The sequence below is a fragment of the Lampetra planeri genome, chromosome 15 (assembly GCF_965212315.1).
Source record: "Lampetra planeri chromosome 15, kcLamPlan1.2.h2, whole genome shotgun sequence".
NCBI lineage: Eukaryota > Metazoa > Chordata > Hyperoartia > Petromyzontiformes > Petromyzontidae > Lampetra > Lampetra planeri.
This window is the reverse complement of record NC_136121.1, coordinates 8,461,565-8,480,521: the sequence shown is the minus strand read 5'-3', so window position 1 is coordinate 8,480,521 and position 18,957 is coordinate 8,461,565. Positions and strand designations below refer to the sequence as shown.

Genomic DNA, 18,957 nt, shown 5'->3' with positions numbered 1-18,957 from the left:
CTCAGCATACTTAACAGTGATGACAGCGGCAAGGGTCGGGCATAAACATTTTATTTAGATTCCCAATAAAATGTAACAAAAGTTGTGTAAATGCACTCACAGTCAAATATTTCACAAAGAAGTAGAGATTTTTTGGCTGGAGACAAGCTTAGCATTACCCATCCAAATAAAGTGTTTAATGCACATAAAATAAAACGTTTTAAACCTCCAAACCTCAATAACCATAGAAACAATAACATCTCTAGGTAACAGCAATATTTAAGCATGAATCATAGACCTGTTGGCTCAGCACATTAACTAGGGCATGTGTACCACAGTTATAAAACAGCAACGTAATTTCGACGGCAATAATTTACATTTACAAGTCATACGTAGCTCTCTACAAGCAAAGAAGCTGTTCACAATTTCAGAGGCGCGATTTTCAGGCATGTAAACGGCCTCAGCTGGGATTTTTTGTACAATCAAGATGTGGCAGCCATCTTGTGCTAACATTTTGCCATCAAAATAAAAAATAAACCGAAACAAAACCACAACCCAAAAAGAAAAGTGGAACCCAGTGCTCCCAATTCTCGCACGACGTCGCGGTCACGAGAGAATTTCTTGCCCGCGAGGGCTTTGGTCGGCGAGGTCGATGTCAGACAGTCTGATCTCCACCGTGATGGGCTGAGAGGAGCTCCGGTCTCTCACCAGGCGTTCTTCGTCGTCTGTGGATCACAAGGTTTCAACAATGCTGTTCACAAATGGAAATCCACGGTTAATTGAATGGTTTTTTCGGTAAAGTCACGTAGGTAAAAAAATTATAAAAGTAAAATAAAATAAAAAAATTCACGACGTTTCGGAGAACACAAGCTTCCGTCTTCAGGTGGAACCGTCATATCCACGACAGCTGTATCGAGTAAATGAGAGATTACAAGAGCTACCACTCCGTATATATAATGGTTGAAGAGGGGAAGGGCCAAGTACGGCATTATATATACGGAGTGGTAGCTCTTGTAATCTCTCATTTACTTGATACAGCTGTCGTGGCTGTGACGGTTCCACCTGAAGACGGAAGCTTGTGTTGCCTCCGAAACGTCGTGATTTTTTATTTAATTTTACTAATTTAAATTTTTTACCTACGTGACTTTACCGAAAAAACCTAAGAATATGAATCCTTGCAGTCACGAAAGCTTCAAATCTAGAATTAATTGAATGGTGGTAACGCGGGTGGCGACACGTTAACTCCCTTGCCTGATATGCCGGAGGTCGTGGGGGGTTTGATACCGACCCTGAGACCTGTATATCTGGAGTCTACATGTTCTCTCCCTGGTCACGTGGATTTTTCTCTGGGTCCTCCAGTTTTTCCCTCCACATTTAGAAACATGCGTTTAGAGTATTTGGCTGCTATAAATGTCCACATGATAAGCCACTTCGTTGAGCTGTTATTTGTGGCCAGGTCACATGAAAAAGAGCTATATAGCTCAGTGGGCCTTACCTGGTAAAATAAAAAAAAGTCTAAACGAAAAATTTGTCGAATGGAAAAAAGCAAATAGCGCCAGTTAGATGTCATTTATCACCAATCACACAAGTTATGCTTGTTAAAAATCATTACAAATTGCTGCAAGAGCAGCATGTGAGGGGTTTGTAAGACCGATGAACTCTACTTGTGCTTTGTATGGTCATGCACTGCTTTTCACGCATATAACATGTCTTTACATTGAAAATAAGATATTCCTCACTGTAACATCAAGAGAACCAATGTTTCCTACAGGGAAACTGGCCTCTGTACCGACAACCATAAATTAATGTTATTTATATCCTCTGGCACTGCAGGCGTACATAATATAAGTAAGCACAGTGGAATAGAAATTACGTAACACAATGTAAAGCCATCACATGATATCACAAGCCAAAATATTTTGATTCGTTTTCACCACGATAGAATATTTTTGCCGCAGGACATGGCACAGTTGATTCAGTCAAGGCTATTGTAAAGCAGAGTATCGTACCATAGCACGTGGGGTGTTCAGATGGACACCCGAGACGCTATCTGCCCGACGGACGCCACAGAACGCGGTGCCACTTCCAGAACGCACGGAATCGATGACGACATGAGGCCAACGACCATGTCGTCGTGAACTACTCGCCATGGAAGTCGATGTCGGCGTCGCTGTGCGGCGTGGAGGGCGTCGTGGGCTCCACGTGCGCCACCTGCACCACCTCTTCGTATTGCGGCGGCTCCAGGTTGAGGCTGCTGTCGCTGCCCGAGCCGGCGCCGCTTCCTCCGCCGCCGATCCCTCGGCCGACGTAACCACCGTGCACCCTGCCGATGCCCGCCATCGCCCCGCCACCGGCCGCCCCGCCCTCGTGCGCGTTGCGATTTGCCAGCGCCGCCATGGCGGACACGCCCACTGCCGGCGGAGGGAGCTCCTCGCCCGGCTCAGGACTCGTCTGTGAAGCAGAGGGGGGGGGTGGGCGGGTGAATGAATGAATCATTTATTCATAAGGAGTCAACTGATACAGGGTGGAGTGTTGTTTTCCATGGGGGATAATATGGGACACAGAGGTGTCTGGCAAATTTGCAAGCAGAGCAGAAACTGGTGGTCAGTCGACCGGCAGCATGGAGTCATCTGTTGAGCTCGAAATTTAAGCCAACTGGTGCTGCATGCCTTGATGCTCATCTAAGTAATTTATTCGTGATATGTTTAACGTAATATTTTGAAACCAATTTACCTCCAGCTGATTCCATTCCAACTTGGATCAAGTTTGATGGTATTTGCAATGGAGCGTATATTTTCCGTTATTTAAAATGCAGCATGTGTTTGAAAAAACCAACAATACTAGAATTTAAATTACCAAACATCATGAACGCGGAAGCCTACTTAAATAATCTGGAAACTCGGCGTGGGTTTCCCATGTCAACATAAATTACAACATACACGGATCAAATTCTCACATGCCATGCGATGCATTCATCGATATGGACATCTGTGAAAAAGAACCTTGCCGCTCATTGGATTCCTTCACTATAAATAAATATTCAGATTCTGATATGAATCGAGGAATGCATTGTTCAACTTCAATAATAACATTTAGCCGTTTGTCAATCCACTGCCGCATGAAGGCCTCCCCCGGTGCCTTTGGGTTGCGGAATGTTGCGTGACCATGCATCACCACGCTGGTCAATGTGGGTTGCATCGGGGAACTGAAGTCAGGTCGTTGGGTTCATAGCGCAGTGCACTGATGATGATGCAACAGCGGTTTTCCCCCACACCCATTTATGACAATATGCTACACTCCTATCAATGATTATATTAAATTAGCCTTTTGCCCGTCCAAGGACGGGTGTATTGCAGTAAATTTGAAACTTGCAAGCGAAAAGCAGACCGCGACGTGATATTCATTGCATTAATGCGTGTGCAGTTTGTAAGAGCACAGTGACAGACATTTCATTTTCAGGTTATAATCCCTTGTGCATCACGACGTCCTTTTTACTTTGATATCTCAATAGCTTTGCGGAGATCGCGTGACGTGAGGGTTCTGCCTTTGTCGTGAGGGTTGTAAGTTGATGCCGAGGGGGGAGGGAGGAGGCGCCTCTGCTCCACATGTGGAGTGACGTCACCTGCTAATAATAATGAATGGGGGGGGGGGGGTGTCCATTTGGAGGACGTCACCTGCTCATTATTAATGAGAGGGGCTGTTCGATGTGGAGTGACATCACTTGCGCATAATTATTAATGAGGGGGGAGGGTGCTCCATGTTAAGTGACGTCACCCATTTATGTTATTAATGAGGGGTGGGGGGGGTGTCTATTTGGAGGATGTCACCTGCTCATGAATATTAATGAAGGGGACTGGTCGATGTGGAGTGACGTCACGAGCGTTAAGGACATTCCTGGGTGATTATAGTAGGTACGAGCACCACTTTGTGGCAAGTCAACAGTCGTAGTGCTACACACACAGACACGGATGTGGAATTCTGGCCAGGGTCTCTTGTTCATTTAACAGAATGATTTGGCGAGCTCCTTGCTTATTTGAGCCGAGACACTCGACTCATTATCAATGCTGCGAATGTCGGTGGTCAAAGGGGGACAGGCACTCACGGGGAAGCCCAGAGCCTTGAGGATGTTGAGTTTGCACATGGGGCACGTGCGATGGTCCAGCAGCCAGGGGTCCACGCACGCTTTGTGGAACAGGTGTCTATAGCAGCGAGGCACATGTGGAAGGGAGGCGGGTGTGGGGGAGGCGAGAGGTTGGTGACGTCCAGCTTTAAACAAAATCATTTGCAGATCTTCATCAATCAACTTGTGGATGAAGGCATTCCCCCATGCCACGTTGGTTGTGCGGTTTTATTTGATCACACTGGGCGACGCTGGTCAGTGCGGGTTAGGGTCGCAGCGGGGACCCGGAACTGGTTTAGACATCACTGAAGACCTCCCCGGGCCTTTTGGTGATAGGGGTGTTGTTTGACCATACTTCACCACCCTGGTCAGTGCGGCTTAGTGAAGGGTCGGCTATGGGAGCGGTTCAGATATCACTCGCCACCGATGTTAGCAGTGGCCGGGTTCATCGCACTGTGCGCTTACCACTGGGTGGAAAATTATTGCACCACTTATCCATTCTGTGTACCTTTTAATCTTACCGGGTTCATAATATAATTAGATTTTGTTCAGTATTCAAATAAGACGCAACCTCAAAAATATCTCTCGGTAGATTCGCACGAAGGATGTTTGCTCCAGGCACCGACATGAGAGTAATACTTTGTTAATGACAAAAACTTTTAAAACCAAGGTCAGCTGCTGAGTTTGTGGTGCTCTGGAGACATCATTGCATTGACGTATTAAAACATATTGGTGTGAAGTCACCAGTGTCAATGACATGCCTGAATGTGACATCTTCTCATTAGCAAAACTTCAAACGGGCTGAGACACGCTGCCTGGAACATAGAAATTTGGCACATATCTATAAGAATATTATTTTTTTGATTGCATATTCTATTCATGAACATAGTACGCCACAGTGCGTGTGTTTGGGCTTGAAATAAAGTAACAGATGAAAACTGCACACATTACCAAGGAAATCATTAGAACAATTTACCAATCATTGGCCTACTCCCCATGCTGTATTAGTGAAGGCAGTTGCTTGACCATACTTCACCAGGCCGGTCAGTCAAGGTTGGTGAAGTGGAGGGCCCAGGACTAATCCAGATATACAAACTCGTCACTGATGCTAGCCGTGGCCCAGAACAAATCCATCCATTATTTTAAACATGTTTATAAATAGAAATTAGGCCACGGTTGGAGCATTATGAATATTTTCCAGGAAACACTGGGGTACCCGATTGTATGGAGTCCGTGTGTAAACTTACTTGCAAGGTAATATCCGTACTACATCACTGGGCTTGTAACCTTCAATGCAAACTGCACAGTTGTCGAAGTCCGGTTCCGTTTCCTACAGGCAGTTTCGAGGAAATCAGGGAGAGACAAAATTAAAATAACTAAAATATTTTGGACATGCTACATGTGAAAAGGCCATTGCTTCGAAGGATAAAGGATTAGTCAGCGGCTGTCAGTTTGATTGCTGTGTACGAGGACGTCATTCTTGACGCGCACAGATTAATAGCGGCTCATCCTACAGATGGCATTTCAGCAGACTTGAGTGTTTTTTTCTCCAACACGGTTAATACCTGTCAAATTGTTAAGACACAGAGTTGTGTTTCCAGACATTTCACTAGGACTGTACCCGCTGGGGCAGGTCCCCTTGGCTTGCCGATTTTAATGGCAGGGGAGTTATGAATAAAAAACAGCAGCAGCAGTGGTAGGCTAATGAAAAAAGTCATCTTTAAACACACTGAACACTAACAAAAAGACTGCTTTAATATCGTTGCTGGAAATGTACAACTCATGCATTTGGATATCTTATTAAGTGATGTTGATTGTACACAACATATCAGTGTTTTAATGGCCAAATGCCTCTTTGGGCCCAGTAGTACATTATACAAGCATGCTTTGCGATTTATAAATTAGACGTGCTGAATTATATACAGGGCACTTAAAAAAAATGTTAACACATCGAAGAATTTGCAACAATACCGCAAGAAATGTGCCTCGGTTCTGGAGACCACTTGGAGAAGATTCCAAGCATGTGTTGACAATAATGGCGATCAAGTAGAGACTCTTACTTTTTGAAGCTATGAACATACATTTTTTTATCATGTACGGCATGTTATCCGGTTTTCCCATATAAGCGTTAACAATTCTTTGAAGCACCCTGTATTGATTTTTGCATGCACTTATGGCACAACACCAAATCTGTTGCTGAATGCTTGCCTGATCCCCTTTCTTGATGGTTTTCAGTGGAAGTTTAGTCATTGCCTTCTTGGCAGCATCTCCCAGTCTCCTCTGTACAATTGCATGGACACAACACACATGTTAAACAAACAAAAAACACTCACCGGACTTGTGAACAAACGAAACACCCATTCACAGGTCACAGATTAAACACTTCCGGTAGCAAATGCGCTCTGTTGCTGTGCGTTTTCAATTCAGGTTTTTTTTTTTGGACGTCCATCCGTTAGTAACGAGAGCAAAAACGCACAAACTTGCGAACGTGTTCAATAATCAATTTGGCGCTTCAGCCATTAATATATGCTGCCCTGCATACCCGCCACAGTTAACTGTAACCCAAAGGGGCAGACTGTTGGCTAGAGACGGCCTGTGTCCAACGCGCCCCTAATTCTGCGACGCACAGACAACTGCGGTCCTTTGAGGCACATCTCGACCCACACGTTGGCACAGTCTGAGATCGCAAGAGGATAAAAATTTGTCAGTAGAAAAATATGATAATAGTTTTTTTACCCTTTTATCTGGCAACAAAACTGACATCTTTTTTTACAAGGAGTCATGTTTGCATAGACCACAATACCTGCAGTCGTAATGCAAACAAAAAACATAACTGATAATGTGCACTGTCCTTGAAGTGACGCCTTTTGGCGTCATCTGGTCCAACACCATGTGAGACTAGGCTCTAAGGAAAGCCGTCTCGGGTGTGGACCAATCAACTTCAAGGTCAGTGCATACATTATCAGAGTTGTGTTTTTTGTTTGCATTACGACTGCAGGTATTGTGGTCAATGCAAACATGACTCCTTGTAAAAAAAAGTTGTCAGTTTTGTTGCCAGATAAAAGGGTAAAAAAACCAATGATCAATTATCAGGATAAAAATTCTGCCTGCAGACACAACGCTACACATTCGAGTGGCATAGGAGCCGCCATTGATGTCACTATTTATGAGCCGTTGAGAAACTCCTGTTCCCCGAGATTCAATGTGGCCTGCTCGGCGAGATTCGCATAAGCTGCCTATTGTAAGTACCAGGGATTACACGTCGGGTACCACATATAAATAAATATATGCATCTGTCTGTATACACAGCACTGTGCGTACACTGCACCACCAGAATATTAACACCCAGGTGTTTCATTTTTGGGGGGGAGATTTCAGTTTTGTGTGAAATTTCAAGCTCTTAAGAAACTCCAGACTACTAAAAATATTCTCATTCCAACTTTACAACAGTTGGCTTCGAATGAAAGGGTAATTACACACAAATGTACGAGTAGGCCATGAAACAAAGACGTGTTCAGCTATTTAAAAAAAAAACATTTATTTTTGGTGCAGCAAAAATAGTCTTCGAAATGTGACGCAAACCTCGACCGTGACGCTTTTAGCAAAGGGGTGGTCGCCGCCGCAGTCAAATCTGTCGCGGTGTTTTTGTCGACGCCCCCCCCCCCTGCTTTATATCCGTGCCCATTCCATGAATGAAGAAACCATTCACGAGCAGCAGCCAACAAAATAAACACGCGCGCTTGGAAATCTGGCAAGCGGAACAATGCTGTAGCGTCTAATGAGACAAGCCCAGCCAGTGCAGGCTTCCTTTGAACCCAAACCGGTTTAAAAAAGATATCACAAAACAATGCAAATGGTCTGCAGACTCGAGGAAAACTAAAATTATTTTTGCCCCGCCCGCTCCGGCATTTGGAGCAAATGTGTTCCTTTAAATTTCCATACGATAAGCCACTTCGTCGAGCTATCATTTGCGATAACCAGGTCGCTTCCGAAAAAGAGCTATATAGCTCAGTTGAGCCTTGCCTGGTAAAATACAAAAAAATTCGCTTAGTTTTAGTTTAAATCGCGCGTCGCCAAACCGTGTTGCGTGTCGCATCGAGGGAGAAGTTGGAGCGCACCTGGTGGCGGTCGCGTGCGCTGGCATAGCGTAGCCTCTGGACATAGTAGAAGACGAGCCACGCCAACGAGATGATCATGAGCACGATGAACGAGATGGAGACGAACACCACCGACGTCCGGCTGACGAACTTCTGCACGTTGCGCGTGCCCACCGTGACGTGCACCATGACCGTGATGTTCCGCTCAAGCAGAGACATCATCTCTCTCCCCTTGAGTTCCGTGACCATGATGACCACGATTTCGCCCGTGTCTGCAGACGAAACGAGGAGCGATGTGTTGTTGGTGGCACGGCCAATCTGGGGGATAGTTGCTGGTTTGAGCAGCCCACCTCCACCCACGATATGGAAGGGTTTGTGGAAAACCTGCATAATCACTGATGTTTCGCACAGTGTGATGGGTTGTGAAATGTTGAACATGAGTGCACAGAAAGGTCACATCATTTTGACTTTGGGATTATTTTCAGAACTCCCGTCTTCTTTCTGTACTTGACATTGAGTGCACGAAAGTGCTAGACTGAAAAGCAAAGTAAGACATGTTATTCACTCTATACTTTAAATGTTATGGCCACGGTGATGAGATGACTGCCACCAGAAGTGCCCATTTTAAATCTTGGTAATGCTGAGGGCAAAATCACCTGTATTATCTTCAAATACCTGCACCTGTACGAGATTATTGCAAATTGGAGCGAGCGTCTCCCTAAGGATGACTTTGGGGGTCACACGAAAATGATCTTACTCGCTCCGGCAGGATGGGGAAACAAGCAAAGCATGACTTGTCAACGGTAAGAAGTACGAACAATATCACACCATGTAATAAAACACGGCTCCGCTTTCACCACTTGAGACCAGGCACAGCGGCATGTATCTTCACATCTCTTGTGCTGTAAATAAAATACGTAGAGTAATTCCTCGTTGAACGTGGTACACGCGTTCCTGAAGTGCTCGCTCAGCGAAAATTATTTTTCCATAAGAAGGCAAGATACGATGTACAGGGATACCTTGACTTGCGTCCACTTGACTTTCGTCACTTCGCTATTTCGACCGTTTTCAATTCTAACCACATTTCAAATTTCGTCCACGCACTTTGCTCTTTCGTCCGATTTCATCCCCAAACCTTCCACGATGTTCGCACCACGCGCCGTCTTTGTCGTTCAGTCTTTGAACAGAAGTCGTTCAAGTGAGCATCTATTACATTTGTGTTTATTCATATATTATTAATACTGTACTTATTTCTTTGCTTATCCTGTAAGCAAGTCATAGTTATTTTTGTGCTAACAGTTTAATACTACAGTGTTCATAGTTATTTTCGTGATTATAATACACGTGTACAGTATTCATACTGTGCTTATTTCTGTGATTACTGTAAAATAGGTATGTTTGTGCTTTAATATATTCATAATGGTTCCTAAGTGTGTGGATAGTAAAGCTAAAATAACCCATTTGCATGTACGTTTTTATATTTACTGTAGTCATTTGCAAGTACGTTTTTCACCGGTCAAAATAAATTTGCAAGCTAAATAAAAGCTCTGCTTTGACATTCGTCCATTTTTTTACATTCGTCCATGCTCTGATCCCTAACCAGACGAAAGTGCGAGGTATTCCTGTACGCAGGTACGGTAAGATGGCGAGACAAAGAACTCGGATGAGAGTACGCCGCCGAGCACTGTCATTCCGCGTAGTCTATCATACCACTCAGCCGCACAGTGCAAGCACTGCAAGTCCTCGCTTAACGCTTTCTCACGATAACACGGTTCGTCTACGTGGGAACACTTTTTGTACAACGCGGAACGCGCCCCTTATAACGCGCCCCTTATAACGTGGAATGCACCGCTATAATGCGGTTTGAGCGGTCAACGATTTACTTACTTGATACAGTACGCGGAATGGTACAGTACGTGGAATGGTACAGTACGCGAAATGGTACAGTACGCAGCGGAGAGCCCCATCTCAGTTCTCTGTCTTGCCATGGGATGACTACAGACAGATTTTACAGTGAAAATTTTGGTAGTATACATAATTTCTGTTAATTAAAAGAGCCAGCCTGCAGAAGGGCGTTTTGGCCACCGCGATGGTTGTGTGTGGACACTTTTAAACTCTCAAGGTGAGGGGACTTGCAGTCAGAATTGAACACGTCAATAAAACCAAAGATGCTTGAGAGTGCGTTTCACCGACATGTGAAGAAATCTTTGCCGAGCCACACAAAGCGAGCATTTGCAAACACGTACGTAAATGTATGTTAGATACAATTGGCACGTTAATTAAAACTCCCCCGTCATTGTCCACCCAACAGTAAGCGGTCAATGACTACAACACCACGGTTGATTGGCAGGTCGCAGAGGTCGCAACCGGGTACCCGATACCCGTACCCTACCCGATACCCGTACCCTGCCCGATACCCGTACCCTACCCGATACCCGTACCCTACCCGATACCCGTACCCTACCCGATACCCGTACCCTACCCCATACCCGTACCCTACCCGATACCCGTACCCTACCCGATACCCGTACCCTACCCGATACCCGTACCCTACCCGATACCCGTACCCGTACCCTACCCGATACCCGTACCCTACCCCATACCCGTACCCTACCCGATACCCTACCCGATACCCGTACCCTACCCGATACCCGTACCCTACCCGATACCCGTACCCTACCCGATACCCGTACCCTACCCGATACCCGTACCCTACCCGATACCCGTACCCTACCCGGCCGGGTACGGGTAAGCCGTTTGCGACCCTGGTGCGGCCGGGTACGGGTACGGGTAAGGAATCAAAACCCGTTTGCGACCTCTGGCAGGTCGTGAGTGGTGGGGTAAAGTGTGGCTACTCCCACCTCTTCCAAGACGTCTGGCTGGCATGAAAGGATAGGGCCAGATACCCTCCTGAGCAAGAACGTCACAAGCCTGCACACTTTATCCTTTTATGCACTGCATATACACGAACAAATATGATGGTTACATCCTTCATTAAATAAATGCAAACGAGAGATTCCCTTAACTGTGACTGTGGTGAAGTCCAGACTGTCAACCCACACCGTGAACAATCCGCCCACTGGACGCCTGTGCAGCCAAATCCATTCTGCAACACCCCAAGCCATATAACGGCATTTGAGCCACAACACAGAATTATTGCTGCTGCTGCTGCCGATGCCGTAGGAAAGAAGGGGGCACACTGCAGTCACCGGAATGCAAAACATTAGAGTAAGAATTCTGTTTACACAAAAGTCATCAAAAGGAGTGATTGTGACCATTAAATCGGTTCGTCACGTGGTATCGCCATACTCTGTGTCTAATGCACACAGCCTTGTTTGAGACCTGATGGGTCTCTTGTTATGAAAACTAAGAATAGGTTTTAGCCTTGATGTTAATAAACAGATGTTAAGATGTTAAAACACCAAACTGTCCGTCTTTTGGCGTTCTCTGGTCTGACACTGGTGAGATTAGGCCAGAAAGACGGTTGTCTCTGGTGTAGGCCAATACGTTTCAAAGACAATGCCATATATGATCAGAGCATGTTTGTTTACATGTTCACCCCCCAAGTACGTGTGGTTGATGCAGTCTTGATTCCTTGCAAAAGGTATCCATTTGGTATTGCAACATCTTAACACACGTTTTACTGGCAGAAAGGGTAAAACCTATTCTTATTTTTCATATATTTAGACTGGCAAACACATCCCATGGGTTTCTTATCATGTACAGATAAAATAACATTTAAACAAAATATAGCATACATCTGGCTGAGAGGCATCACTCATATTTGTTTTTTAAATGGTTAATTACAAATACTGCACCAATCAGTCTAAGGTTGGTGCCACATGCCTGCTTAAAGCTAAAGAAATCCTTCTTTTATATTAAACTCCGTGTAAAGCAATTGTTCCCTTGCACACGTTTGCATGCACTGGGTATAACACATGGAAGCATGCCATGCGTACCCAACGGCAAGGCCATGTTGTAGCCATGTGGTCGATGCACTTTGAAATCGGCGGTATGCTAAATCACTTGCTGGATTTTTTTGTAATTCTTCTTAAAACATTCTCAGCTGGGGGTACTTTTCACGTACGTTCCAATCAACTGCGAGTCAGTGTTCAACCAACGAACATACATTTTTAAATTTACATGGCATTTGTTTTTATTATTTTCCCTACAATGATGGGGCCATGCTCAGTCGTGTTGGCCAAGCTTGGTGATCTATTTTTTATTGTGTTTTTGTGTTCCCCCTCCCCTCCAAGTTTATCCCAGGAGATTGTGCTATGAACATCATGTCAAGAGATGAAGACTCAATTTTCGGATCCCTTGCAAAGCATTGCAACCCTTCACGTTTGAGACTGGCCCAAGGCACAGAAGCAGACATCATAGAGTACCTCTGAAATCCCTTCAAGTCACATCTGGATCCACACAGATGGGGGCTGTACCTTTTCCAGTCACTCTGCCACTGAGAGCAACGTTCATTGCATTCAAGTAAAAGTGATATTTTGAAATCCCAGGGCTAGAGTTTTGCAATACATTAAGTGCAAAACAAAAGCTCATGCCATGGGGTTTTTATGCAATTATTGGTAACCTGGCTGAGACCATGACCTCCTCACTACAGTTGCGAACCTGGTTTAATCACAGGCAAATGTCTGGATTTCAACCGAGGATCTCAGCAATACCAGCTCAGTGCTCGGATTTGTCAGCAACCTGGTCACCTCCATGTTTGATGTTTGGTCTCAATGCGGCGTTTAACCAAATTTGTGTTACTTTAAGATTAATTTATTCTGTAACAAGCACAATGCTTAAGTCAACAAACTAAATTGGCTTGACATTAAGCAGCATTCCATACACTCCTCAATCCACAGAAAATCAATAAAATATACCAGAGACCAACAGAGTCCATCATTACCATCCCCACAGCATGGAATGCCCAAAGCAAACAGCAGAAAGAGTTTGAGGTTGAACTGAAGGCCCATTCTTTGGCACGCAAATTTGCTGACTGGTGTATTCTATGGACAGATGCGAGAACAATGTACGTTTATGCTGTATCCAATGCATTTGTGAAAAGAGCGTGTCTGCAACCCGACTCATTGGTAAGAAAAGCACACGACTGGACGAGCGGGAGTAAATTGTGTAGTTGAAGAGTTTCCCATTACAATTCAAATTGACCATCGCATGCACATGGCTGACTCGTATGGACAGCAGCTGCATGTACAGCAACATTGTCCATACGAAAAAGTGCTATTTTAAAAAGGCTTCGATTGTTGAAAAAAAAATCCTGCCGTTAACAAAATGATTTTGATCTCCGTTCTTGACAATGTAAACATTTATGGCCCATTTTACTATACTGGATATGAATGTGGGTCACGCTACCCAATGTTCATCAAGGTCTCAGGACAAGCGTGCGAGCTTTATTTGATTTAACCTGTCAGCAACTCGGTGGCAAATCCCAAGATTGAAGATCACTGAAATGAACTGCGGTGTTTCCAGCGCGGCTCTAAAGATTTAAGAAACCAAAATAACAAGAAAGGAACCCAAAACCTTTCAAGGCAAAGCTCCACCCACCAGCGACAAGCATCAATAGAGCTATGACTCTCAGAATACATTACCTTCGATATCAACATCGTAATGGACTTCAATGAAAAGACAACCCATGTACTGGACTGGCTGTCCTGTAGATAAAAATCAGATAATATTTTTTCACACACGTATTTTAATTAAAAGGTGGCACTGCATGAATGCTGTACCTTGCATCCCATATCTCTCTCATTTTTAACGTTTGGCTTCTTGCCAAAACTAAATTGTGTCATAGGGAGCTTGGCAAGATTGTAGAGCTGACAACAGCATTGTGCAACTGGCGCTGGATGTTGAAAGTAGTGGCACGGCCTCCACTACAAACGCGGATTTTATACAAATTATGGTTACTTATTTCGATATAAAAGTTGAGTGCATAAAAATAATGCACACGTCACCGGCAAGAGAGAAACTCTTGTTCCTACGGCTACACCGCTGGCTAAAATAATACGTATAAGTCGTGCTGCAGTCATAACAATATTACAAACATGCATGGTAAATAATAAACAGGTTTGCATTGCTTCGAGGCAAAACCTGTCTTTGTGATGAACAAGACCTGGCAATGAAATAGGCTGTACAACCTGGTGAATCATTTAGAATTTGACCGAGTATCAAGTAGGAGAGACAGTACATTTGAAGGGGAAAAAACAACGCAGTTGGGCCTTTAGCATCCTATTCAGTTGCATCAAACTCATTCCCCAAACACACCACCTCACTAATGAGGTTGTTCTTTGACGCAAGGACTAAAAAGCTAAGACGTGCGCCGGAGCTGAAGTTATTCTGTCCTTCACGTGACTTGGGCTGCGCGTGTGTTCAGCCGAGGCACTCGATGAGCGGTAACAACAGTGTATGTATAATCATATTAATAAATGCTTGCAATGCGTCTGAAATAACGGTGGTGGTGGTGACGCTGGTGCTAATCAATGGGCATCTGCTACATGTGCACTGAGACAAAAACCGAGTGTTGGGAGCCCAAGGGCTATTTACATAGCACAGCATATTTAGGATGGTCATGAAAATATAAACAGGCAAAACTAAATAAATAAAACATCTTTCTTGCTATATTACAATTGTAAAAATAATTGAGATGCCAGTCCCAGAACAAACCTCAGGCCATCCCTGAACCATCGTGACTTACAACCGTCTAACCTTTATTAACATGTATCCTCAGCAAACCAAACCTGCCCAGACATACTGAGCATATACCATCCACACAATCCACATCTACTAACCCACTGTGTCAGCCTGATCGTCTCCCCATCCATACTTGCCCATATTTGGCTTCCCAACCATCACACCTTCTTAGCTTGTCCATTCAATTCGTTCTTACCGTTTCAACCAATACCATACTCTGCTAACACCGCCCATCCAAGGAATGTCTACCCTCCCACTACATTATTACATGCCTGTATACAAAGCTCACCTGCGCACCCCTGACTTTTCTTCGCGACTGGCTCCACAAATTTTGCATATGGTACGAAATGGATTTATAATGATCACAATCAAACCTGACTGTATTTTCCAACGTCACCATCCTGCGCACCCACGACAGTGCAACTTCTCACCAAACCCAAACCAGCTCATCCAACGAATTGAGTACAGTACTTGCTCACCTAATTCATGCCTGCACACACCTCAAACATTATTACTCAACCGAATCCTGTTTAGTCAACACGCACCCACCCCACCCATACTTGCCCATTGAGTGACTCAACCCATACCTACCCACCCACTCGAGTGTAATTGCTCGCACAACCCATGCCATATTGCCCAAACCATACTTGCTCACCAAACCGAGATCTGCCCACCAGATACCTGCCCATCCACTACAGTAAAGCGACTCACCGAAGCCGTATCTGCCACTATCCTCACCACCGCCACCACCTTTCCATGCCTGTGGATATATTTAGAGAAGCACCGACTCTACCTTTGTGGTGCATGGCTGTGGTCTCGTTTCCCGTGCCAGGCCCGTTGGCAATCACCACAGCCGAGGCGTTGTGCGCCATGGCGCGCAAAATCTTGTCCCGCACCGAACAGTTCTCTTTGGAGATCAGTGCCACCCATGGTACAGATGCAGCCTTAGAACCACCACCGCTACCTGCCCGCAGCCGCTGCCCTGGTCCATGGCTCGGCTGCTGCTGCAGCTGCGCCGATGACGGTGGGAGCACCGGGACATTGAAGCGGGTGGTGGCCGGGTCGCAGGCCGAGCGGTCTCCCGTGGGGGCCACCAAGATGCCCCTGGCCTCCACCTTGGGAGAGTCGTCCCCGTAGCGGCCGCACTCTGTGCGCTCCGAGCGTGGCTCCCGGCTGTCGGGTTCCACGTAGGAGATGTTCACGAAGGCCGTGTACCACGACTCTTCCTTGTCGGTGGCCGAGGAGGCGCCGGGCCACGCGGCAGGGCTCAGCAAGGCGGCCGCAACCAGACGGCACAGCAGGCCTGCCATTGTGTCTCCTGCTACTGCTGCTGCTGCTGCTCCTCCTCCACCTCCACTTCCTCTAACACCGCTTCCTCCAGGAACTCCAATACCAGGAACCGTCCGCTCCTGGGAAGAACAGCCACCACCATCATCAACCACCACAATCTCTGGAAACACTACCGCGCCACTTACAACAACAGCACCGTCCATCAGCACCACGGCCCGGATCCTGGGCCCACCACCTCCAATACCACCACCGCCACCACCAAAAATGCCACCTGCACTTTTAAAAACAAAGATCCCCCCCCCCCCCCCCACATAGCTTTAACAGAATGTAAGTGGCAAGTGTCGTTAGCGAGCATCTATGAAAGCCGGCATGGCACACGAGAGGGGGAATGGGTGACCAGCAACAACACGAGGCTGCCTTTGTTGTTACATATCGCACGAGGTACTCATTCAAGACCCAGACTGCCTACGAGAGGGGCCCAGGACCAATTAAAATTGTTCGCCACTGGTTTGTTGGTCGTGAGCGGGAATTGAAGGATGATCACTGGGTTCGTGGTTACAAACCACTGTGCCACCGCTCACACACATGCACTTTCTTTAACAACAAGACCCCCCCGTGTAGCCTTAACAGATTGTTGGGGTAAGTGATGTTAGCAAGCACCTATTAAGACCGGCACGGCGCACGAGGGGGTGGGTGTTCAGTGCCCTGCTAGGCCGCCTTTGTCTCCCCAGGTACTCACTGAGGCCGAGTCAACCTAGGGGAGGCTCAGGACCGGTTCAGATGGTCGTCATCGGTGTTGCCCATGCACGGGGATCGAACTCGTGTGGCCAGTCGTGGCACAGCGCGATAATCTTTACCCCACGTCTCTAGCACCACCATCATCACCTCCTTTAACAACCACCACCACCACCATCAACCTCCCTTAACAACCACCACCTCCATCACCAACATCAGCACCATCCGACACGATAACCACCAACACCCACCACCTACAAAACCACCACCACCACCATCCTCACCTGTCGGCTCCCGAGTCACAACGATAATTGGCATCTCCAACACCACGTACACCACCACCATACCACAACAACAACATCGCGACCACTCACAACATTCTCTACCCGGATGCAGACCGCACACGGCCAAAGAGGCTCTTACCGGGTGCTCGGTCACTCCACGAGATAGTGTTGGTGGTGGTGGTGTTGGGAGATCGGTCTTGCTCCAGTGTCCGTCTCCGCACGTTCCAGACGGTCACAAATCCACAGTAGCCAGGAGGTGGCCGGTTTCTCCCCGGGCCTTTGTCCTCTTCACAAAGATGATCTTCTCATCACGATGTTATCCGAGTCCGTGGTACTGACCAGCTATCCTCATCCTCCCCCCCCTACAGTCCCAGGGTCTCTCCAGCAGAGCCGAAACTGCTCCTCCCCGAACAGATGTGGGGGGGCCACAATGGCCAGATGGCTTTGCTCGTCTCCTATCAGATCGGGGAGATCCCAGACTCCACCACCCTCTTGCCCTACCTCCTCCCTCTTCTTCCCACAGATCCTGACACCCAGGGGGGGTGGGGGTGGAGTTCTTCGTCCTTTAATCCTCTTTGCCTGGTGCTCCTTACCAGGCGGAGCAGTTGTCAGTGAATCGTGGGCCCTCTTGCCAGATTCACGATGATGGTCACGGGTCACCCACCACCACAATAACAAGGGTGGTGTTGTTGTTGATTTCTGTTCGTCCGTAAACAACAACAGCAGGCAGGCAGAGTAGCCTTGCGAATATAAACCCAGCTACGCCACGTGTTTATTCGCCGTTGTTTCGATGATCGAGATGTGATCGATGATGAATTTCGATCTAAACGCGGAGGGGGAAAAAAATCCTCGACGCTTTACGGCTCCGTCCGTGTGTGTACGCAGTTGCACGAAGCAGATCAACGCAACAAAAGATCTCCCCCCCTTCCGAGAATACAGGACTGGTTGGATAAGGGGGTGGGAAGTGATTCCTCCTCCTGCTGCTCACATCATTGCGACGATGTTATGATCGGAACTAGAATTTAACCCCGCGATATTATAACAACCCTGGTGACGAAGGCGACGATTACAGAGCACAGAAGGCGATGGATGTTGCACAAAAGACTGCTCCGTATCGCAATTGAGGTCCCCCAGCCTTTTAAAATAATCCACGCGCACGGCTTGAAACGCAACGTGGGTAAACAACACGGACGAGGCGCTCTCGAATCAACAACAACAACAGCAGCAGCAACAACAACAACGCCGCTTGTACCGCGTGCCTATGAATAAAGACATGGAGCGTTGAGCTGCTAATATTTGGTCAAGTAAAGAGCGCCCACGATCGCCGCACAGCTGCGGACTCCGTAACTTGTTGGACTCTCCCCGTTCCGGAGACGCTTTGCGTCGGGCGGACGTCCACAAGACGTCAGCCCCACGCCGCCACCGCCGCCGGCAACGTCACCCACTCTGCGGGTGACGCAAGCTCCGCCGCCGCTGCCTATCCGCGCTACCAAATCGAATGCGAGCTGTCGTCATTGTAACAGCCGCCCCTCCCCCCCATTCCCACCTCCCCCACATCCCACCCCCCCATCCCCCCTCCTATCCCCTCCCATCCCCCCCATCCCCTCCCATCCCCCCCATCCCCCACATCCCACCCATCCCACCCCCCATCCCCCCACATCCCACCCCCCATCCCCCCTCCTATCCCCTCCCATTCCCCCTCCTATCCCCTCCCATCCCCTCCCATCCCCCCCATCCCCCACATCCC

The 18,957-nt window shown here is 47.0% G+C and overlaps 1 protein-coding gene across 2 annotated transcripts; it reads right to left on the bottom strand.

Annotated features, from left to right (window-relative positions):
- Window positions 1-35: 35 nt before the first annotated feature.
- Window positions 36-18,665, bottom strand: LOC144722681 (RING finger protein 150-like). 2 transcript variants are annotated; one of them, XM_078600987.1, is made up of 9 exons: window positions 17,350-18,665; window positions 15,695-16,310; window positions 13,803-13,865; window positions 8,218-8,468; window positions 6,308-6,379; window positions 5,347-5,429; window positions 4,082-4,178; window positions 2,127-2,430; window positions 36-704 (listed from the first exon to the last, which is right to left on the bottom strand). In XM_078600987.1, the coding sequence occupies exons 2-9, from the start codon at window positions 16,209-16,211 to the stop codon at window positions 586-588; spliced, it is 1,506 nt and encodes a 501-aa protein (XP_078457113.1). In that variant the 5' UTR covers window positions 16,212-16,310; window positions 17,350-18,665; the 3' UTR covers window positions 36-585. The 2 variants fall into 2 exon arrangements, with proteins under 2 accessions (XP_078457113.1, XP_078457114.1); XM_078600988.1 differs by lacking the exon at window positions 13,803-13,865 and having other exon boundaries at window positions 17,350-18,664.
- Window positions 18,666-18,957: the final 292 nt, after the last annotated feature.

Excerpts from the sequence above, each read along its gene's own strand:
- LOC144722681 (XM_078600987.1), bottom strand. The coding sequence starts at position 16,211 with ATGGCAGGCCTGCTGTGCCGTCTGGTTGCGGCCGCCTTGCTGAGCCCT. Across the intron at positions 13,866-15,694 it reads CACAGCCATGCACCACAAAG|GACAGCCAGTCCAGTACATG; the intron begins GTAGAGTCGGTG and ends TTTTATCTACAG. Across the intron at positions 6,380-8,217 it reads GCGCACGCGACCGCCACCAG|AGGAGACTGGGAGATGCTGC; the intron begins GTGCGCTCCAAC and ends GCAATTGTACAG.